The 19,165-nt window shown below is 36.2% G+C and overlaps 2 protein-coding genes across 4 annotated transcripts in view; both read left to right on the top strand.

Moving 5' to 3' along the window:
- The first annotated feature begins 14 nt into the window (after nucleotides 1-14).
- LOC118805754 lies at nucleotides 15-7,873 on the top strand. Of its 2 annotated transcripts, none has more exons than XM_036566787.1 (10): nucleotides 15-225; nucleotides 449-547; nucleotides 1,743-1,866; nucleotides 1,969-2,117; nucleotides 3,090-3,247; nucleotides 3,346-3,508; nucleotides 3,600-3,693; nucleotides 3,986-4,049; nucleotides 4,737-4,822; nucleotides 6,095-7,873. In XM_036566787.1, the coding sequence occupies exons 1-10, from the start codon at nucleotides 222-224 to the stop codon at nucleotides 6,939-6,941; spliced, it is 1,788 nt and encodes a 595-aa protein (XP_036422680.1). In that variant the 5' UTR covers nucleotides 15-221; the 3' UTR covers nucleotides 6,942-7,873. The 2 variants fall into 2 exon arrangements, with proteins under 2 accessions (XP_036422680.1, XP_036422681.1); XM_036566788.1 differs by having other exon boundaries at nucleotides 110-225; nucleotides 3,355-3,508.
- Nucleotides 7,874-12,921: 5,048 nt separating this feature from the next.
- LOC118805753 overlaps nucleotides 12,922-19,165 on the top strand; it is a 36,100-nt gene continuing 29,856 nt past the window's right edge. Inside the window, exons 1-10 of one of the 2 annotated variants that reach the window (XM_036566786.1) lie at nucleotides 12,922-13,110; nucleotides 13,299-13,391; nucleotides 13,636-13,756; nucleotides 13,854-14,002; nucleotides 16,280-16,455; nucleotides 16,554-16,716; nucleotides 16,805-16,898; nucleotides 17,102-17,165; nucleotides 17,268-17,353; nucleotides 17,443-18,698. In XM_036566786.1, the coding sequence (XP_036422679.1) occupies nucleotides 13,107-13,110; nucleotides 13,299-13,391; nucleotides 13,636-13,756; nucleotides 13,854-14,002; nucleotides 16,280-16,455; nucleotides 16,554-16,716; nucleotides 16,805-16,898; nucleotides 17,102-17,165; nucleotides 17,268-17,353; nucleotides 17,443-18,070 (1,578 nt within the window). In that variant the 5' untranslated portion in view covers nucleotides 12,922-13,106 and the 3' untranslated portion in view covers nucleotides 18,071-18,698. Of the gene's footprint in view, nucleotides 13,111-13,298; nucleotides 13,392-13,635; nucleotides 13,757-13,853; nucleotides 14,003-16,279; nucleotides 16,456-16,553; nucleotides 16,717-16,804; nucleotides 16,899-17,101; nucleotides 17,166-17,267; nucleotides 17,354-17,442; nucleotides 18,699-19,165 lie in introns of those variants that run through there. The other variant, XM_036566784.1, reaches the window with a different exon arrangement.

The raw sequence follows: 19,165 nt of genomic DNA, 5'->3' as shown, positions 1-19,165 counted from the left end.
ACCATTCCAGTAAAACCAGAAACCCCGCCCACACCAACAAATCCATAACTTCGAAGAGGGAAGTAGGACAAGGCGATGTATTTCTTAATTTTACATGCTCTTTAAACATAATCGATAGTCTGTGTTTAAATGTACTAATATGCGATTTCAGACACCTACAGTTTAGGGCTTCATACTAGGATAAACTTGACTTCACTTGGCTCGACATCATTCCAACTTGTATGGGTAAGTTTAAAGCGCGCCTGAGAACACCTAGGTTCACTGTTAAGGAAAGAAGGGAAAAAAGTTTCTGTCATGTCCTGGTGACTTTTCAGTACCTTTACAGAACCTCGTTCACATATAACGTCATTTATCTTTGACAAACCACGTCAGACAAAAAAGTTCACTTCACTTTCCTGTGTTTCTCTTTTCCACGTTCTTCTTCTGCTTTCGCTCATGGCGTCTCCAGCACTGGCTTCTTTGGAGCCACTGTTCACCATGAGTCTGATCTTACAGCTGAGCCTGTTTCTCATCAGCACTGGATTCACAGCAGCTAATGAATCTAATGGTGAGTCTTCTGCTGTTTATTTATGTCATTTATATTCACATACAGTGTACTACTGTTTATTTATATTATTTATATTTGTCAAAGCTAGGATAACACAACTGCACCCAGTTTAACTTCTTAAATCCTGGAGTTACTTATTAATAGTTAGGTTTATGTTTTAGTAACTACTATCCTATGTTAAAAAATACTACTTTTTATGTATATATATAACTATTAATAGTTATATAAATACATAAAAACCTTGTATCTCCATTTTTGTCGTTTTTCAGTAGAGAAATAGAAATGGCCCAAAATGATTTGGAAAAAAGTCTGGTTCTATTGACTTATATTAAATGTAAGTAGGTTTTTTCCTTCTCCTATAAAGTTGTCATTTTGGAGATACAAGGTTTTCTTCCGACATACGTGTATATATATATATATATATATATATATATATATATATTATATATATATATATATATATATATATACATGTATACACACATATATAAATAGATAGATAGATAGATGGATAGATACAAAGTTCACTATTACATATTACTGCTGTCACAACAAAACGTTGTATCTCATTTTTGTATATATATAATTTGAAAATGCCAAATGCCTGTTGTCCTTTACATTGTATGTAATACAATACAACTACTTTTCGATATAGGTGATTTTTTAGATAACAAACATATTCATTTCTTGTTTGATTACTCAATTAAAAGGTAGATTAAGGATTTATTAACAACTAAATGACATATAATATTGCTAACTTGCTTAATTTTGAGGGGAAAACCTGCTACAGAATGAAGAGCCTTCTTTGTGAGCTGAGCCAAATGGCGCAACTCACCATGACTCATGACGCATTACAAATGTCACCTTATTTTAACAGTATATGTCTTTTGATGGAGGGTGTTTACCCTTCACATACAGATGCATACTGCACATGTATTTTCATTCTGAGCATATGTACATATGTTTCCTCCAGGCAGCTACTTTAAATGTAATATGTAAGTAGTTATGCAAGTGAGGAAGTGAATACCGACCTTTGAAATTTCAGGGGTTAATCTATTAGTGGGCAGTTTTCCAGAAAATACATTTTAAGCTTGAGTACTTATTCCGCTCAACCCTGTGGCACTTACCAAAGTATCAAAGACTTCCACATAAAGCGCTGTCTTGCTAATCTTTAAACATTCTTTCCAAATTTCAGAACCTTCACTGGATCTGGAATGCCTGAATGACTATGACACAGAGATGGTTTGCCGTTTGAGTTCAGAAAAACTCAACAACTGCCCCGAATACAAGCTCAATATATCCCTAATGACAATTGATGAGTGAGTATTAGTAATGATTCAGTTAGTAGGCAAACAGTATGAAATTTTTTTTCTTAAAAATCTTAAGCTCTATTATAACGTTAAACCTTTCTTATTTTCCAGAGTGTTTACATGCAGCTTTGTTCATGTCATTCCCAATTTCTGTGAATGCAAATTCCAAATACAAGGCTTTGTTCTTGAGAGTTTTGAGGCTAACCTGTGGAGAGGAGAAAAGACGTTGCTGTTTAAGGAGATCGATATTGGAAAAAGCAGTAAGTGGCTTGTGATTGGTTTCATTTTAATCATCTCATTCTTTTGTTGCACACGTTACTTGCTTGTAATGCATTGTACATTGGCTTCTTGGCTTTTCAGTGAATATGTCCCTATTAGATCAGGCTACAAGCTCTGAATAAAGTCTAACTTTACACATTTGCCACAGGTTATGTAATTTATAGAACACTGTGGATTTTTTTGAACATTATGAAATTTTTTTGTGTCTGTTCATTTGTGCTATTTATTTATTCCAGATATTGAAAGTTATGGATTTAATCATATTTTCGTGCACAATAATGTCAAAATTATATTAGTATTGGCAGATAATAGCTTGAAATAAAAATAATAACATTGCACAGATGTTTAGATTTGACTGATATCTCAAACGAATATGTAATGACATAGTTATTGTACTTCTGAAGAGCAGAATGTTTAGGCAATGCTGGGTAGCTGCTCTAAAATATCTGCATTTTATTCATTTGACTGCTTCTGTGATTTGTGATTTGTAACCTTCCAGAAAGAGGTATTTCTCAGTAGTGCTAGACCGTATGGTCTATATTTTTTTTTTTGGAGTTGAATGGTGGTGCTTTGTTATTGTTAACCTAATTTTTTAATAACATAAATCAATGTTTTCTTAACCTCTTGTACATTTATAACCAGTATCTTCAAACTATATTCCTTTGTATATCATGTTAACAGGAGGTTAACATCATAAGGCTATTGTGTTCCACCATAGGGCACATGTAAAATAGTTTTTCCTCCTTTGAAATGTTTAAAAACTTGTATATCAAAGTGTTGATTGTGATTTCTATAGTTGACATGATGTGCAATATCACTGTTCAGTTCTTATTCATGTGCCATTTCCACTATTGTGTCCAGCCTCTGTGCTTTTCAGAGATTTCTGTATTTAACCAACAGTGGTAATGGTGCATAATGCATGTACATAACTGACTATGTATTTCTTAATGCAGTCAAACCCAAACGGCCAACCATCGTATCAGTCATGCTGACAGAAAATGGAAACTTTCGTATTACCTGGGACACCAACTACACATCACCTCTTCAAAAACCATTTTCTGATAGTCTGAGTACGGAGCTCACCTACGGTGTTAAAGGAGGCGAAGTCAATGTAAGTGAACTGTTTAAGCATGAATAAGCATACATCCCTTCACACACACCATTTTGCATGAGTGAAATAAACGCAGGAAATGATTCATTTTTCATTAGTCCACACAGGTGATATCTTTGGAAAAAGGACGAACTGAATATGAGATTGTGGGTAGAAACCTTCAGCCCAACTCCGATTATGTCGTGATGGCAAGAGTGAGCACAGACTACAACCAGAATTCGAGGTTCAGCGACTATAGTCAACCATATGAGTTTGAAACACGTAAGTTTTCATAAGTAAGACTCTCATTAAATCATGTATTAAAAAGTGGTTTCAGTGTATTTAACTGGGTTACATGTTTCTGTGTCTTCAGCCATATTTATACGGGATATTCTCAAGATACTAATTCCCATCTTGTGTGTCAGTCTGATCATCTTCATATCCACTCTTTTCTACTGTTACATCAAGTAAGACCACTTTCACTTTTTTTAGTTATTCATTTTAATTAGTTCTCAGTAGCTCTTCTTCACAGTGGACCAGTAATCTGTGAAAGGGGAACTAAACCCATACCCTCTCTGAAATAGATACAGTATATAATTTAACTCTGAAATAGTGACTGCCTTTTTTATTTTTCATTGCTGTCCATTATTAACTCAAATTATAATTAACCTAAATAGTCTAATGTAAACATGAAGTCAAAAACTGTCAGAATAATGTGTCTTGTATCAGACTAAAGCTCTTTTCTCTTCTTCATTACAGAATCATAAAACAGTGGTGGGACAAGATTCCTATTCCGAAAATAGCTCCGATTTTTGAAAAACCGGTAAACAACATAATGTTTCTTCCATTTCCCCTGTCATGGATACATTCTTAGATATTTATGCACCTTTCTATGGACAGTTCAAACTCTAACTTTTTCATGTTAAAAATAAACTTAGTGGTTAAAAATGTACATTTAAATGCGCTTAAGATGTACTTGTTTTTAAAGTATGTAATGGAACAATAAGTTCTTCTTAAACAAAATTTATATGTTCACAGAAATTCTTGCACAAGAAGTTTAGCTACATTAGCTGTTTATTTACTTAACTTATTCACCTTAATGTAATGACCATTGAGCAGACAACAACAGGGGTATTAACACCTTAACAAGTCAAAGTTTTTTTACACATTTCTATAACTTAAGAAAACCTCCATTAGTCTGCATTGAAGTTAGTAGTTCTGTAGTTGCTGAATAATCCGCCTTTGTATGACATAAACCTGGAATGTTAATGGGTTAAAGCATTAGCCAAAAAAATGTTGTTAATAAGAATGCATCACTGCAGTTTCTTCACAGTCAGTACCAATGAAGAGTATCTAATGTTTCATGTTGTGCATAATTCCTGTCTAAAATGAGTGTGCAAAACTGAGCAATAGTCACCTATTGCGAAACACTGAATTATGGCCACAGTTTTCCTTCAAAAGAACTGAGTCATTTGATGTAAATCTGTCTTGCCTTTTTTTGCTTTACCAGGTTCCACATTTGTCATCATTTGGAAGTGACTTCTCCCCTGTCTATCTTGAAACTTCAAAACTGGCCCCCTTTAAGGATAAGATGTGGTGAGACTTTATTTTACACCCTCAACATGTATTAAAACATATGTAAAAGTCAGAGATGGCACAGTACCACTTTTTTCTTTTCCAGTGCTGAAGCCTTGAGTATTGGCCGAAATGGATACCGATCCAATACCATTTCCTTAAAAACTACTGCACTTTAAAATGAGCTGTTTTTAAATAAAGCACTAAGATGCGCATCTACACTGTAAAACATAAAAATCGCACTAACGTAACTTATTTTGGTTTTCTTTACTCATCTGTTAATCTTACTAATGTTAATCTATTACAGTTGTTGTTTCTTATATAGTGCCTTAGTTTTTTAGGTCAATCTAGTTAAGATTAATTAATTTGGAAAAAAACTGAATAGTTTTTGTTGTTGTTTTTTTTTAATTAACTTAAAATTTTTCATTAGTTCTTTTCACATAATGTTATTTTTGTGTCATAGCATATTCTCATGCTAAAATTTGAAGTCTGGATGCATTTTACATGTTTTTTATATTTTCACCATGATGGTGTTTTGTATTTAGGTTAGGCCAGGGTTACTGCTTACTTAGTGAATATTAGCCCACAAGCAGTTTTTGAACAGAATGGCAAAGATTCTTGAAGCTAGTTGAGTTCTCAGAAATGGGTGACTTGTTTTATTCATTTCTTTGTTACTGTAAGAGGAAGTGAATAAGACAATATGTAGCCATGGGGTATGCAGCCATTAGCTCATTACTGTGTGAAACAATCCATTTTAAATAATGGAGTTGTTTCACAGTTGAAACCAGTGCATTGCACATGGTTGAACATTTGCAGCAAATCACAGTTAAATGAGAGGTTAACCTGACTAAATCAAGACAAAGTACTGACTCGAACAAGTACTGCCAGCTCAGTTTTCACTATTTAAAATTATTGGGCTGTTTGACTTAACTTGTTGAAGAAGTGTGAATCACTGAAAAGTAGAAAGGATCTATAACTCAAATATTAATTTAAACTTGAATCTGTTAAGTAACTTTGAGACAGTATGTTTTGCATGATTTTTTTAAGTCAACTAATTGAAGTTTACGATGTAAAAGTAGACTGCCATGCTCAAACTACTGTAACACTCTTGAATTCACACATCACAAGACTGTGAGCTATTTCAGACTAACATATATGCTACAGGATTGGATGAGACTCATTTTTTTTTACCTGGTATGGGATCGGTGCCATTAAAAGTAAAAATGTTTTGACTTAGCTTTCAAAATATATTGGGCTTGGCAGTGTTCTAAAACTCTATTCTTCTGTAAACAGGATATCAACTGCTCAAGTAGGTGTCAGTTGTGAAGACAGTCTCCAGAGTCTTGGAAAAAGTGGCAATTCCTCTCAGGTGATTTATGCCCAAACAGTCTCTGAGGATGCGGAAGACAACGTCAATGGAATTGAAGCTCAGTGCGAACTGCTTGAGGAATATAAATCAGCAAACCGAGTGCAATCAAACAGAGCCAACATTGATATCCAAAGGGAATCTGGGAATAGCTCCGGCTCGTCCTTCAGCAACAAGTGCTATTTGGGATCAGACTCCAGTGGGTCCTCCTTTCTGAACCAGTCTATTACACACACAGCCTATCCCTCTAATGAGAGTGAGAATTCATTCTCTGCTTTGTCCAAAAACCTGGATCCAGTGATACCGACAGACTTTGACTACGGTCCGTGTAACGGCTGTTCAGTGTCAGTGGACTCGACCCAGTTCATGCCTCTCAGCACGGAGACTGTTGTGGTTCCTGGATATCAGAGCGTGAATGAGCTCCTGGACCACGGAAACAAACCAGAAGACCAAGCATTTATCAGCTATCACAATGATATTAATCTGATCATGGCAAAGACTATTCCAAAGAATCCACAAAGCGTACCTTCACCTGCCGATGACAACATGATTATCCCAGTTGATGATAGTTATCAGTCGTTTCCAAGCTTGGACCAAAACACATGGAGCACTGAACTGGAACAGAACATCGCCCAGGCTGTAGCTCAGACAGCCTGCCATAACATGAGCTGTGTCAGTCAGCAGGTACTTGCACCGTCATTGAAAGGTCCTTGCGGTCCTGTTTTGAATATTTCTCCAGGCATTCAAATCGACTGTTCTTATCAAAGGGTGTGACATCACAGCTCAAAATAAAACATAATAAATTGTATGTACAATACACTGTAATATAGAATATGAATATAATACAAAAAAGAATACTTACGCACTTTCTATTAAGCACTGCTGTTTACATTCGTATGCAAAGGTTGATTTTCTAAACGAAAATAAGTTAATACATCTACAGGGAACAATATGGCATTTTTCTGTCAATTATAGTGCACAATTTCTGTTTACTTCTGTTTACAGTTTGACATATTATAGAAAAAAATAAAACATAGATTATAAACTGTATATATGTTTGTATCTCATAACATTTGTACAGGCCACATTTTATGTTTTCCATTATGCTAAATTCAGCGAATAAACAGTAATTGTGGATCAGCCAAACATGTCATTCAACCAGGGGTGCCCAACATTTTGCATACTACTATATACTGAAAGGTGTCTTATGTGGAGATTCTTATGTACATTCTTCCTAATACATTCCTATGCACCTCGATAAATAGACATGCACAAATACGTGAAGTCTATGAGTTAAAGCTGTAAATTCATCAAATATATGATTCTTGAAGGGAACAGATTAGATATCTCTTTTGCCAAACATGACTATTATATGAAAATATAAGAATAAAATATAGCAACAATAAGAGGGCATTTCACTGTACTGTTTACATGCAGTACCACTGTAAACAACACACTTGCCTGAAATGATACTGTATATGACAGAGCTGGTGACTGCGTTATACTATAACTGTTGTCACAGTCTGTTTAGTTTACACAAGTCTGGAGAGTCATTTCTGTGAATGTTATCCTACTAAATAAGAAATGATGCCGTGTATGAGACTATGTACACTATATACGAAGTGGGTTGTCATGTACCTTATATGTTATCATGCACTTCACAGCTCTTTATAAAGGAAAGGCATTAAAAAGCTTTTTATTGCTTATGAGGATGTCATGTCACATGTTTCTTGTGGTATTGAGTGTAAAATCAACAGGCTGTCTAACTACGTATGTTTTTAACTGCTGGTAGTAGAGATGGCATGTTGGTGTCAATTTGGATATTTGGCCGATATTAGTAGAAAAATTAGAGGGCCAGTAAGAATGAATCCGGTCCAGCTAGCACACACTCACATTGTTGTCATGTTAGCTGTGTATTTCTTCTGTTGGGGAAGGAGAGTGTAAAATGAGTAGATTGTAGGGGATTCACAAAATTCAGAACTGAGTTTGATGATAGGAGTGAAATATGCCTTATTTTAATGTTTCCACTTTGTTTATTAAATCATTCAGCATTAAAAATACAATATTTGAAACAAAAGCAATGTCCTTATGTATTGCTATAGCCACAAGCTAACACATTTGCCACAAGCTAACATGCTAGTCATGATACAAAGATACATTATTATACAAAAGAGGATATACTCATATACAATTTGATACAATATAATACACTGTGATATAAATCAATACAATATGTGCTGTATTGTCACGTACTTAGTAGTTTGAGAAAGAAAGCCCACTTTTAGATGATCTTCTTAAGTTCCTTAATTAAAAACAGCTCAATTTAAAACTGGTTGATACTCAAGGTTTCAGTATCAAAACCGGAAAAGAAAAAAGTGGTGTCGTATCGTTCGTAGTGATATTTAGTGTTAAAGAGCAGTGTAAATTCAGAAACTCTGACACGACACCAGGGCCATCATGAGACTTTGTGCAAGACTGCTTATAAATTACTCTTGTTAAAGAGAAGCAGCAAGCGCTCTCCAAGCCTGAGTACATGGCTGAACAACCACACGGCTAAATATGGTAAAGCATTACAGAGCTGACTGAGAACAACTAGATCATTTAACCTTGATAACCATGTGCTATAATCACAAAGCAGGGTTTTGGAAGCACAAGTTTTCCATGGAGGCCCCAGTTGCAGGTTTGGATTGCACAATGTGGTGTGTTTAGTAGTCCAACTACCTGATACGACCTGAGTAAAACAAGTTCTGTCTTATTCCTCACCGTCCTCATACAAGTGATGAGCAGTTTGAAAAAGAGAGTTTGTATTTTATATATATAGTCGCGGTCAGAACAAAACCTTGTATCTCCAAAACAGTAACTTGAACTCCAACATTGCTTGGACTTAAGGTTAGCATTTCTGTCGGTCTGTTCATCATGAATTTTTAACACAATGAAAAGTGTAACTGCAATATTCAAATGCAAATGCAAAAAGGACAATTGGATGTTTTTCAACAAGGTTTTTGCATGACAGCAACTATATAACGTATATACTTCAGATTAGACACAAAATAATCCACTTGAATATGCAAGGGGAAAGTCAAGAAAAAATTAACTGAGTTTCCAAAACTGAAGTTCAAGAAAATGTTGTTTTTTTTTCCTTGAAAAATGAAGAAATTTGACTTAATGCCATTTTGTCTGGAAATAAATCAATGAAAGTGTGGTCTCTGACTTTGTAACATAGAATAAACATAGAGTAAACAATTTGTAATTTTGGACCATGGTCCATTCAAACAATGTAAAGGCCAGCTGGCATTTTAAAATTTGCAATAATGAGACTCTGTACTATACTACACAGTCTGCAGCCCACATATGGTCATGCACAATTTGTCTGTTGCCATTTATACAGTTCAACACATTAGTTTTTATGGGTGGGAGTGATGCTAGTGTGAGTTTATCAAGCACAGCAGAGGCCCAACATTTGTGGTCAGACACTGCCCACTAATGAAGGGCTGAAAGCCAGTGAACATGTTGCAGGCTATAGTGTCTAATGATAAATCATCATAGGAGCACCACTTGGAAGCATTTCTAAAGTGGCTGGCGTGTGTGTGTGCATTCAGAGTATCAGCTGTCTCGGCCGCAGTGACTCACTGACTGCGTTTATCTTCTTGTAATGCGCCTAAGCACTACGGGTGAGTGTGTTTGGAACAAGCCATGATGTGATTGTTATCATTTTAATGCTGTTTGTGCTGTGGACAAGAGGATGTTTATTCATCAGTAAGGACATTCTGTTTAAAAAGTACTACATTAAAGTTGTCTGTCACCGTCAGAGACATCACCATCATACACCATCAGTAATAAGAACTCACAAAAACATTAATTAAAAAAAGGCCTCAAGCAGTGCCGGTTCTTATATTCTATAGTTATTTGTTAGATAAGCCTATATAATATTGCAGGATATTCTATTAGGCCAAAGTAATGTATAATGTTCAGTCAAAGTGAGACAGGGCAGGTATAACAATTATAGACATAGAAGGGGGAGGAGTAACAGGATGGCTGGGATGTGCCATTTTCCATGTGGGCTGAAAAACAGCAACAAGGCTGCTGATAATGAGACGAGACAGCAAGCTGCATGTAGCTACATGTTGCATTGCCCATAAAAGCCATCATTATGCAAGTGTGAGCAAGTTTTTAAAAAATGTTGGAAAACTTTTTCACTTGCTTACTGCTGCTAGAGTTCACATTAGGACTATGCTGGCTAACTTTCAGTCTTGAGGTCAATCATAAATGGCTATGCAGCATATTACATAGGCAGTGACATGATGAACTCTACAACCCAAATGATGCAAAATATGAAAAAAATTGAAGCCATTTGTGTTTCAGCCAGCATATGTAAGTCAAGTTTTGACTGACAAATAGTCCTACTTTGTCAACATGTCCATCCATAGTGCATATTTATAGCTTGCTCACTACATAAAACTTTAGGTAAGATATTGTGATAGCCTAAATGACCTTACCAGAAAATGTTACCCACATTAAAACAATAGGTAGGATATTGTGATGGCCTAATCACCTCATCAGTAAATGCTACCAGCATTAAGACTACTGGTAGGATATTTTGATAAACTTAGGCTATGTTCACATTACCAGGCTGGAGTGGCACAAATCAAATTTTTTTGCATTAATGTGAAACAGACCAGATTTTTTCAGAGCTGTGTGGACAAGCAAATCAGACCTTTTCATAACAGATCTGGGCCACTTTGGCTGTATTCATATTACAAGCCTTATTGTTCAAATCCAAATCCGCTCTTTATAACATGAAGGTTCATGTTCTTGGCTCAAATCGGTCATTAATGTGAACAAACATGCGTCCTGAAACCACTCGCATGCACACATCCTAAACAGTAATGTCACATGAATGAATCTCACGTGTCATGGACAGCAAACAAACCTAACAGCACAACAAGACTTCCCTGTGAAGATAATTATCTCTGAATAGCTCTCAAGCAAGATGAAGGTGAAAAAGGGTCAGATGATTTTCCAACGTTCACTGGCACTGACTTCAAGTTAGGCCAGGGCTGGGGAACTCTAGTCCTAAAAGGGCATATTCCTGCACAGTCCGGTTTGTCCGGCTTCCTGCTCAAACATACCTGATTCCACTCAGTTAATTACCAGTTAATTACCAGGTTAATTATCCAGGTTTGGTTGGTGTGCTACAGGAAAATCACCAAACTGTGCTGGACCATGGCACAGTTTCCCACCCAATCAGATCCAAACCACATTTGGAGCTGGTTTGAAATGCAATTCCAATCAGACCTTTACAGACCTTTACAGTCTGGACACACTGTATTTTGTATTTCTGTATTTTGCCTCACTCGCAACGCGACAAACAACAACAATGTCAAATCCAGTGTGATGCAAGTGCTGGGATTTAAGAAGAGCACCAAAGATTCATGCTTATGCCAGAGAATTGTGAAGAGTTTAGAGGGTAAGATGATGCAAGTTTATCTCTCCTGCATCCATGTTTGAAATCAGCATCACCAGCGTACCGACGCCTACATCCTTACCACAGCAACCCATACAGATAGGTTGGTGATGGCTGGATGCACAAATCCAATCTGATCACTGGCCAACAACAATGTGGACAGTCATCTCAAACAATCTGATTTGAGCAACAAATCTGAACATAGCCAAAATGGCTCCGATCTGATTTGAAAAGATCTGATTTGTGTGTCCACACAACTCTACAAACATCAGGTCTGTGTCACATCAGGGCAAAAAATCACATTTGTGCCACTTCGACTTAGTAATGTGAACGCAAACCAGATTTTTTCAGAGCTGCTAAGTCTGTTGTTCATGACGCACATGGTTCATTTATGTGACCCTATTAGGATGTGCGTATGCTGATCGTTTCAGAATGCAGACTCATTCACATTAATGACAGGTTTGAGTTACTTACCTACACAAATGTGAACCATCAAATTAAAAAGATTAGAACTGAGAAAAAATTTAAATTGAGCAATAAGACTTGTAACATGAACGTAATAAGAGTAATCAGAGTAAACTGAGTCTGTATAAAACGTGAAGTAAGGCAGAATCAAAATAAAAAAAAACAATAAAACATTAGAAAAAACGTAGGTACTAAACTATACTAATGATGTGCGCATGCAGGGTAGGACGGCTTGGGCAGGGCGAACTGGCCCCAGTCCTTCAACAGAGCTCCTAAAACACCTGTAAAGTTTCACAGCACTGTTTATTCCTGAAACCATTATTGCAAACCATAAATTCAGCATCATGGTCTGAATTGCATGAGCTTTTTTTCTGTTTCAGTTGAAATGGTTTAACTACACCCAAATGCAGTATAGATTACGCAAACAAACCTTTTAGGTCCTGCTTATAGAGAAATCAATACTCCATTATCTATATGTGACTGGGGGACATTTATCTGGCCAGTACATCATAAACTTTTCTAGTTCTTCTGTAAATTCAGCCTGAATACTTTACACATCACATCCCTCTGCATCCTAACAAAAACAGTACAGAAAAACAAGAACACTTTTTTGTTCTTATCATGTTTACTTTCTCCCCCTCCTTTAGTTTTTAAGAGTTCCATCTAGTGGATTCAAAAGGAATAAAGAGAGTACAGAGAGAAAATGGACAGCAGTTAAGTATAGCCTTCTCAAACAGAGCCGTATTTTTACAGTGTAGCAGTGAAAGATCTGAAACAGAAAGAGTCGGGAACAGTCGGGAAGAGGCGGAGTTTTCTGGGTGGTGACTGAGCTTCCAGGGAACTGCACAGCAAGAATATTGCAGTGAAACACACACATTTCACAATTCTTTAGACAGAGAAGTACAATCAGACATGTTCATTTCTGTTGTTCCCTTCTCTCATAAAAACACTGGTCCTCAGTTTAACAGTGAATTTTCCTCGTTTAGTTTCTCCGTTTTGAGAACATCTACATGGGTAAGTTTTTTTTTTTTTTTATGCTTCTACAGTCCTAAGAGAGAGGGAGACCTACTGTTAACAGGAAATGGACAAAAATACTTTTTTAGCCAGTGACTCTTTTTACAAAGTTTTTTATGTGCTACAAATTCTACATTTAAGTTTGCTTACTGTGAATCAAAGATATTTCTATAACTTGTCATTTACAGTGAAATTAAGCACAGACTTTTTGACTACAATGCATACCACAATTCTTCTTTTGCAACTACTCTTCATTCCTTTCGCCCTCCCAGAATCTTATGGTGAGTTTTCTGCTGTCATTATCGGTCATACCTATTTGCATAAATAAGGATAATATCACTCTGACCAAGTCACAGATTGAAATACAGATGAAATTAAGCTTTCAGTGAAGAAGCTTTCTTGTAATCTGTTGAGTCAAGGATCAAGTCTTATCTCAATACAGATCAGTAAAATGACATATTACTATTAACTGAATAATTACAAAAGCTGTTATATGACCAATGTTAACTGTTTCAAAACCCACAGTGAGTGATCTGACATGCTTCAACGATTATGATACAGAGATGAAGTGCCACATGATTTCAGGCAAACTCCACTGTACTGAATATAAACTCAATGTATCTCACAATACGTACAAACAACAAACGTGAGTTCTTCATGTCAGTAATGATTTAGACAAACTAAGTTAACATTTTCTTAGTGTATTAGTTCTGTGCGTAACATTGTCTTTTCCTACTTTCCAGATATTCATGCAGTTTTGAACGTTTCCCACCCAAAGCCTGTGAATGCAAATTCCAAGTGCCAGGCTTTGTCCTTACAGAGAACTTCACAGCTATTCTGTATAGAGAGGAGAAGCTTTTGTTCACTAAAAACATTAACACTGATGAAAGCAGTAAGTCAGTTCTGGTGAAACACTTGTAGTACAAACATTGTATGATTGTGATGCTCAGTAGTGACTAACTATGTTTACTCAGTTACACCATGGATGTTGCTTGAGTGTTCAAAAATGCTATTCCTCTTACTTCTACTCAAGTGTATTTTTGAGGAAAAGAATCTAGGTTTTACTCAGTTATTATTTTAGTCATTAATATTTAGTTACTAATTTTCTTCATGATGTCATGCTGAAATTTTGTAATGCTTTGTGATTGGTTACACCACTGGCTTTTAAAGTTCATCATTTTATCGTAGATCAAAATGAGAAAAATAGAGCTTAACAAACTTAAGTTTCTATGCTGATAGATGCTGGATGTGCTAAGAAGTTTTTCTGCGGTTCTAAGTGTTACTGAGTGCCTAGGTGGGCTTTTGGCCTGTTACTTTTGTGTTTTTTACCCCAGTTGTTTTTTGGAAAGGTAATTTTACTTTTACTTGACTCATTATTTTTTTACAAAAGTAACAATACCTTTATTGAGGCTTTAGGCTGCCCTGCTGTCCTCTAGTGATGCATTATCTGCTGTCCTGTTAATCTAAATCTATATTTTGCTGTCGAATCTGTAAAGCTTGTTGTAAAAGCCTGTTGTAATCTGTTATCAGTGTCTTCTGTGTGTTTGTGGAAATGGAGATAATAACAGAAACACCCAATGATATATTTCTGAAGGACACCTAATAAGAAGTAGAGCAATCTTTAGCCTTAAAACAGTTTCAGTTTCATTCCTTCTTGGAATGATGCCATACAAGTGGGGTGGGATTTCTTCAATATGCACATTCTTCCAGAAGAGCGTAGGAAGATTACTTTATATTTTGTACTAAAGAGCTGAAATGATGTTTAGATTGGGTGGCAGTGGGCCTGAAAGGCATTTAACTTTTTCCTTGTTTTCATGAAAATCACTCTTGAATTTGTTTAGCAGTGTGTATGGGGGCAATATAGACACATGGACACATGATGCACAGTCAGGAACATCAGGAACAGTGTATACTCCACAGGGTGCACAAAAAGCCATCATATTCTTTTAGTCCTTAAACAAAAATCACACTTGATTTGTCCACATAGCCATCTTAGCTAAAGTACTTCAGTAAAAACTAGCTGCTAAAGCTTAGTAGACTTTCAAGAAAAAAATCAAATGTCTGATGATACACAAGTTTTCATTTTTGGTATTGGGAAGAAAAAGTGGTAATGTGTCATCTCTAGCTGGTTGTTCAGCTAATGACAAGCTGAATGCTGTGGTTATTTCAGAGGCCAAACAGCTGTTTTTGTGATCACTGCACCGTCAATTAGTTGCTTCATGTTGCTCAATCATCTCACTCTTTTGTTGCACACACTACTTGCTTTTAATGCATTATCCATTGGCTCTTTGGCTTTTTAGTGGTCATGACCCTATTATTTCAGTCTAACAGCACTAAATGAAATGTCACTTTACACATTTGCCACAAGTTTTATAACTTCTAAAACATTGTGGATTTTTTTTTTTTTGTATTATGAAATTTATTTTTGTTTGTTTGTTTGTTCATTTATCCAGATAGAAAAAGTCATGGATTTCATCATATTTTCATGCACAATAATGTCAAAATTATATCAGTATTGGCAGATATTTGCTTAAAATAAAAAGTTTGACATTGATGTTTAGATTTGAATTATATCTGAAACCAATATGTAATGACATAGTTATTGTACTGCTGAAGAGCAGAATGTTGAGGCAATGCTGGGTAACTGCTCTAAAATATCTGCATTTTATTCATTTGACTGCATCTGTAACCTTGCAGAAAGAAGTAGTTCTCAGAAATGCTCATCCAGGTAGATGTACTTGAATCTGTAGACTGTATGTTGCATAGTTTGTTCTTTTTGGAGTTGAATGGAGTTACTACTTTGTTATTGTTACCTAATTTTTAATAATATAAATCAGTGTTTTCTTAGGCTCTTGTACATTTATAACCAGTATCTTCAAACTGTATACCTTTGTATATCATGTTAACATCATGAGACTGTAGTGTTCCACCATAGGGTGCATGTAAAATGGATTTTCTTCTGTTTTGAATCTTTTAAAAACTTGTATATCAAAATGTTGATTGTCATTTCTATAGTTGACATGATGTACAATATCACCGTTCCCTTCTTATCCATGTGCCATTTCCACTATTGTGTCCAACCTCTGTGGTTTTCAGAGATTTTTGTATTTAATCAAGAGTGGTAACTGTGCATAATGCAAGTATGTAGCTGACTATGTATTTCTTGCAGTCAAACCCAAACAACCAACCATCATATCAGTCAAGCTGACAGAAAATGGAAACTTTCGTATTACCTGGGACACCAACTACACATCACATCACATCACATCACATCACGATAAAGAACCATTTTCTGATAGTCTGAGGACGGAGCTCACCTACGGTGTTAAAGGAGGCGAAGTCAATGTAAGTGAACTGGTTAAGCATGAATAAGCATACATCCCTTCACACACACCATTTTACACAAGTACAATAAACCCAGGAAATGATTCATTTTTCATTAGTCCACACAGGTGATACCTTTGGAAAAAGGACGAACTGAATATGAGATTGTGAGTAGAAACCTTCAGCCCAACTCCGATTATGTCGTAATGGTAAGAGTGAGCACAGACTACAACCAGAATTCGAGGTTCAGCGACTATAGTCAACCATATGAGTTTAAAACACGTAAGTTTTCATAAGTAAGACTCTCATTAAACCACGTACTGAAAAATGATTGTGTATCTAACTGGGTTACATGTTTGTGCACCCACAGCTGTATCCAGAAAGACTGTTCTCAAGATATTAATTCCCATCTTATGCATCATTCTGATCATCTTTATATCCACCACTTTCTGCTGTTACAACAAGTAAGACCACTTTCACTTCTAATATCCTTGTGTGTGCCCACCCACCCTCACATTCATGTAATGATATAGTGCTTTGTTTGGTGAGATACTCATGCCTATTTGCTCATACGTCCTGAGGCCAAGCTAATTTGATTGATTAAGGTAAATTCAACTGGACCTGTAGATGATAGTTAAATGACAGCCGTTTTCACTTTTTTTTACAGAATGAAGAGAGAGTTGTGGGATACATATCCAACTCCAAAAATCACTTCGAGTTTTAAAAGTCAGGTAAAAAACACTCATGTTAAGAAAACTCATGGTAATGTTCCTCAAAAAAGGAGTGGAGTTTATTATCTGAATCTGCCTTGCTTTTGATTTACTGTTTATCAGATTGACATCTTGCTTCCCTTTGAAAATGAGTTCTCTCCCATCCATGTTGAAAAGTCTTCACTGGGATTGACTGGGAACAAAACTTGGTAATGTTTTGTTTTATACTCTTGAAATGAAATGGCTTAGCTTGTAATGTCAACTCCACTCTGAAACTCCTTTGTTCTTCCTCTAAAAGGTCATCTTCATCTCAAGCAGATGTCAGCAGAGAACAACATAATCGCCAGAGTATTAGGAGCAGTGTTGATTCAGCTTCAGGGGGACATGCTCAAGTGCACTCTGGCAGTGTGGGTCAGGACAAAGTCACTGTAAATGCTGCAGTAAATAAGCTGGAAACATCAATGTCCTACAACACACTTGAAAATCAATCAAGAGCCACTGTCACAGTCAACTCCACCTGTGGAACTGAACAGGATTCGGAGGATAGCTCAGGATTGTTGTCCTTCAGCAACAAGTGCTATTTTGATGCAGCCTTCTCTTTGTTGACCCAGCCCTCTGACTCTTGTAAGAAAGAGAATTCGCTCCCTGCTTCAACAAACCTTGCTCCTATCTCAGTGTGCAACAAAGTTCATAACAATGTGCTATCAGACGGAGCCAACACTGAAATCCAAAGGCAATCTGGGAATAACTCTGACTCATCCCTCAGCAACAGGTGCCTTTTGAAATCACACTCCGACAGTTCCTCCTTTCTGCACCAGTCTATTAAGAATGACAATTCATTCCCGGCTTTGTCTGAAAACCTGGATCCAGTGATGCAGACGGACTTGGACTATGGTCCGTGTTCAGGGCCTGCAGATGCTAATTGACTCAGTCCACACCCTTCAGAACTGAGATTGTTGTGGTTCCTGGATTTCAGAGTTTGAATGAACTTTTGGACCACGGAAACAAACCAGAAGCAGATGCATCTGTAAACCAAGCATTTATCAGCTTTCAACCTCTTCCAAGCTTGGACCAAAACACATGGAGCTCTGACCGCAGCACTGAACTAGAACAGAACATCGCTCAGGCTGTAGCTCAGACAGCCCACCACAACATGAGCTGTGTCAGTCAGCAGGAACATGCACCAACATTCAAAAGTCTTTGTGGTCCTGTTTTGAATATTTCTCCAGGCATTCAAATCGACTGTTCTTATCAAAAAGTGTGATGTCACAGCTTCAAATAAAACATATTAGTTGTATGTGCAATACACTGTAATATAGAATGTGAATAGAATACAAACTTTCTGTTAAGCACTGCTGTTAACATTTGTATGTAAAAGTTGATTTTCTAAGCAAAAATCAGGCAACACATCTTCTACAGGGAACAATATGGCATTTTCTGTCAATTTTAGTGCACAATTTCTGTTTACTTGAGTTTGACATATTGGAGGAAAAAATAAAACATTGAGTATAAATTGAATATATATATGTATATCTGTCCTATAACATTTATACAGACCACATTTAATGTTTATGTTTTCCATTATGCTAAATTCAGCAAAAAACAGTAATTGTGCATCATTCAGACATATTCAAAACCCAAATTTTTGCATACTACTGTATACTGAAAGGTTTCTTATGTGGAGATTCTTATATGCATTCTTGCTAATACACGCCTATGCACCTCGATAAATAGACATGCACAATTACATAAAGTCTGTATGAGTTTATCATTCATTCTCTCGCATTGACTTATTTCTTACAAGTAACTCCATCATATCACAAATATCAACATCAACAATCCATCCAATAGTAATCGCTGATCATGCCCCAATTACTTTTAATTTTAGTGACATTCAAAAAACCACAACAAGGCCAAGATGGCAATATAATACACTGATCATCAAAGACAAAGAATTCAATATGTACTTTAAAAATTAGTGGACATCCTTTATGGAAACCAACGATTTACAAGAAATGTCT

Source organism: Colossoma macropomum, unplaced genomic scaffold, assembly GCF_904425465.1.
Source record: "Colossoma macropomum unplaced genomic scaffold, Colossoma_macropomum, whole genome shotgun sequence".
Classification (NCBI taxonomy): Eukaryota; Metazoa; Chordata; class Actinopteri; order Characiformes; family Serrasalmidae; genus Colossoma; species Colossoma macropomum.
This window is presented reverse-complemented; position numbering and strand designations above follow the sequence as displayed.

Coding starts and splice junctions, on each gene's coding strand:
- LOC118805754 (XM_036566787.1), top strand. Junction 3,694..3,985: donor CTTTTCTACTGTTACATCAA/GTAAGACCACTT, acceptor TCTTCATTACAG/AATCATAAAACAGTGGTGGG. Junction 4,050..4,736: donor CTCCGATTTTTGAAAAACCG/GTAAACAACATA, acceptor TTGCTTTACCAG/GTTCCACATTTGTCATCATT.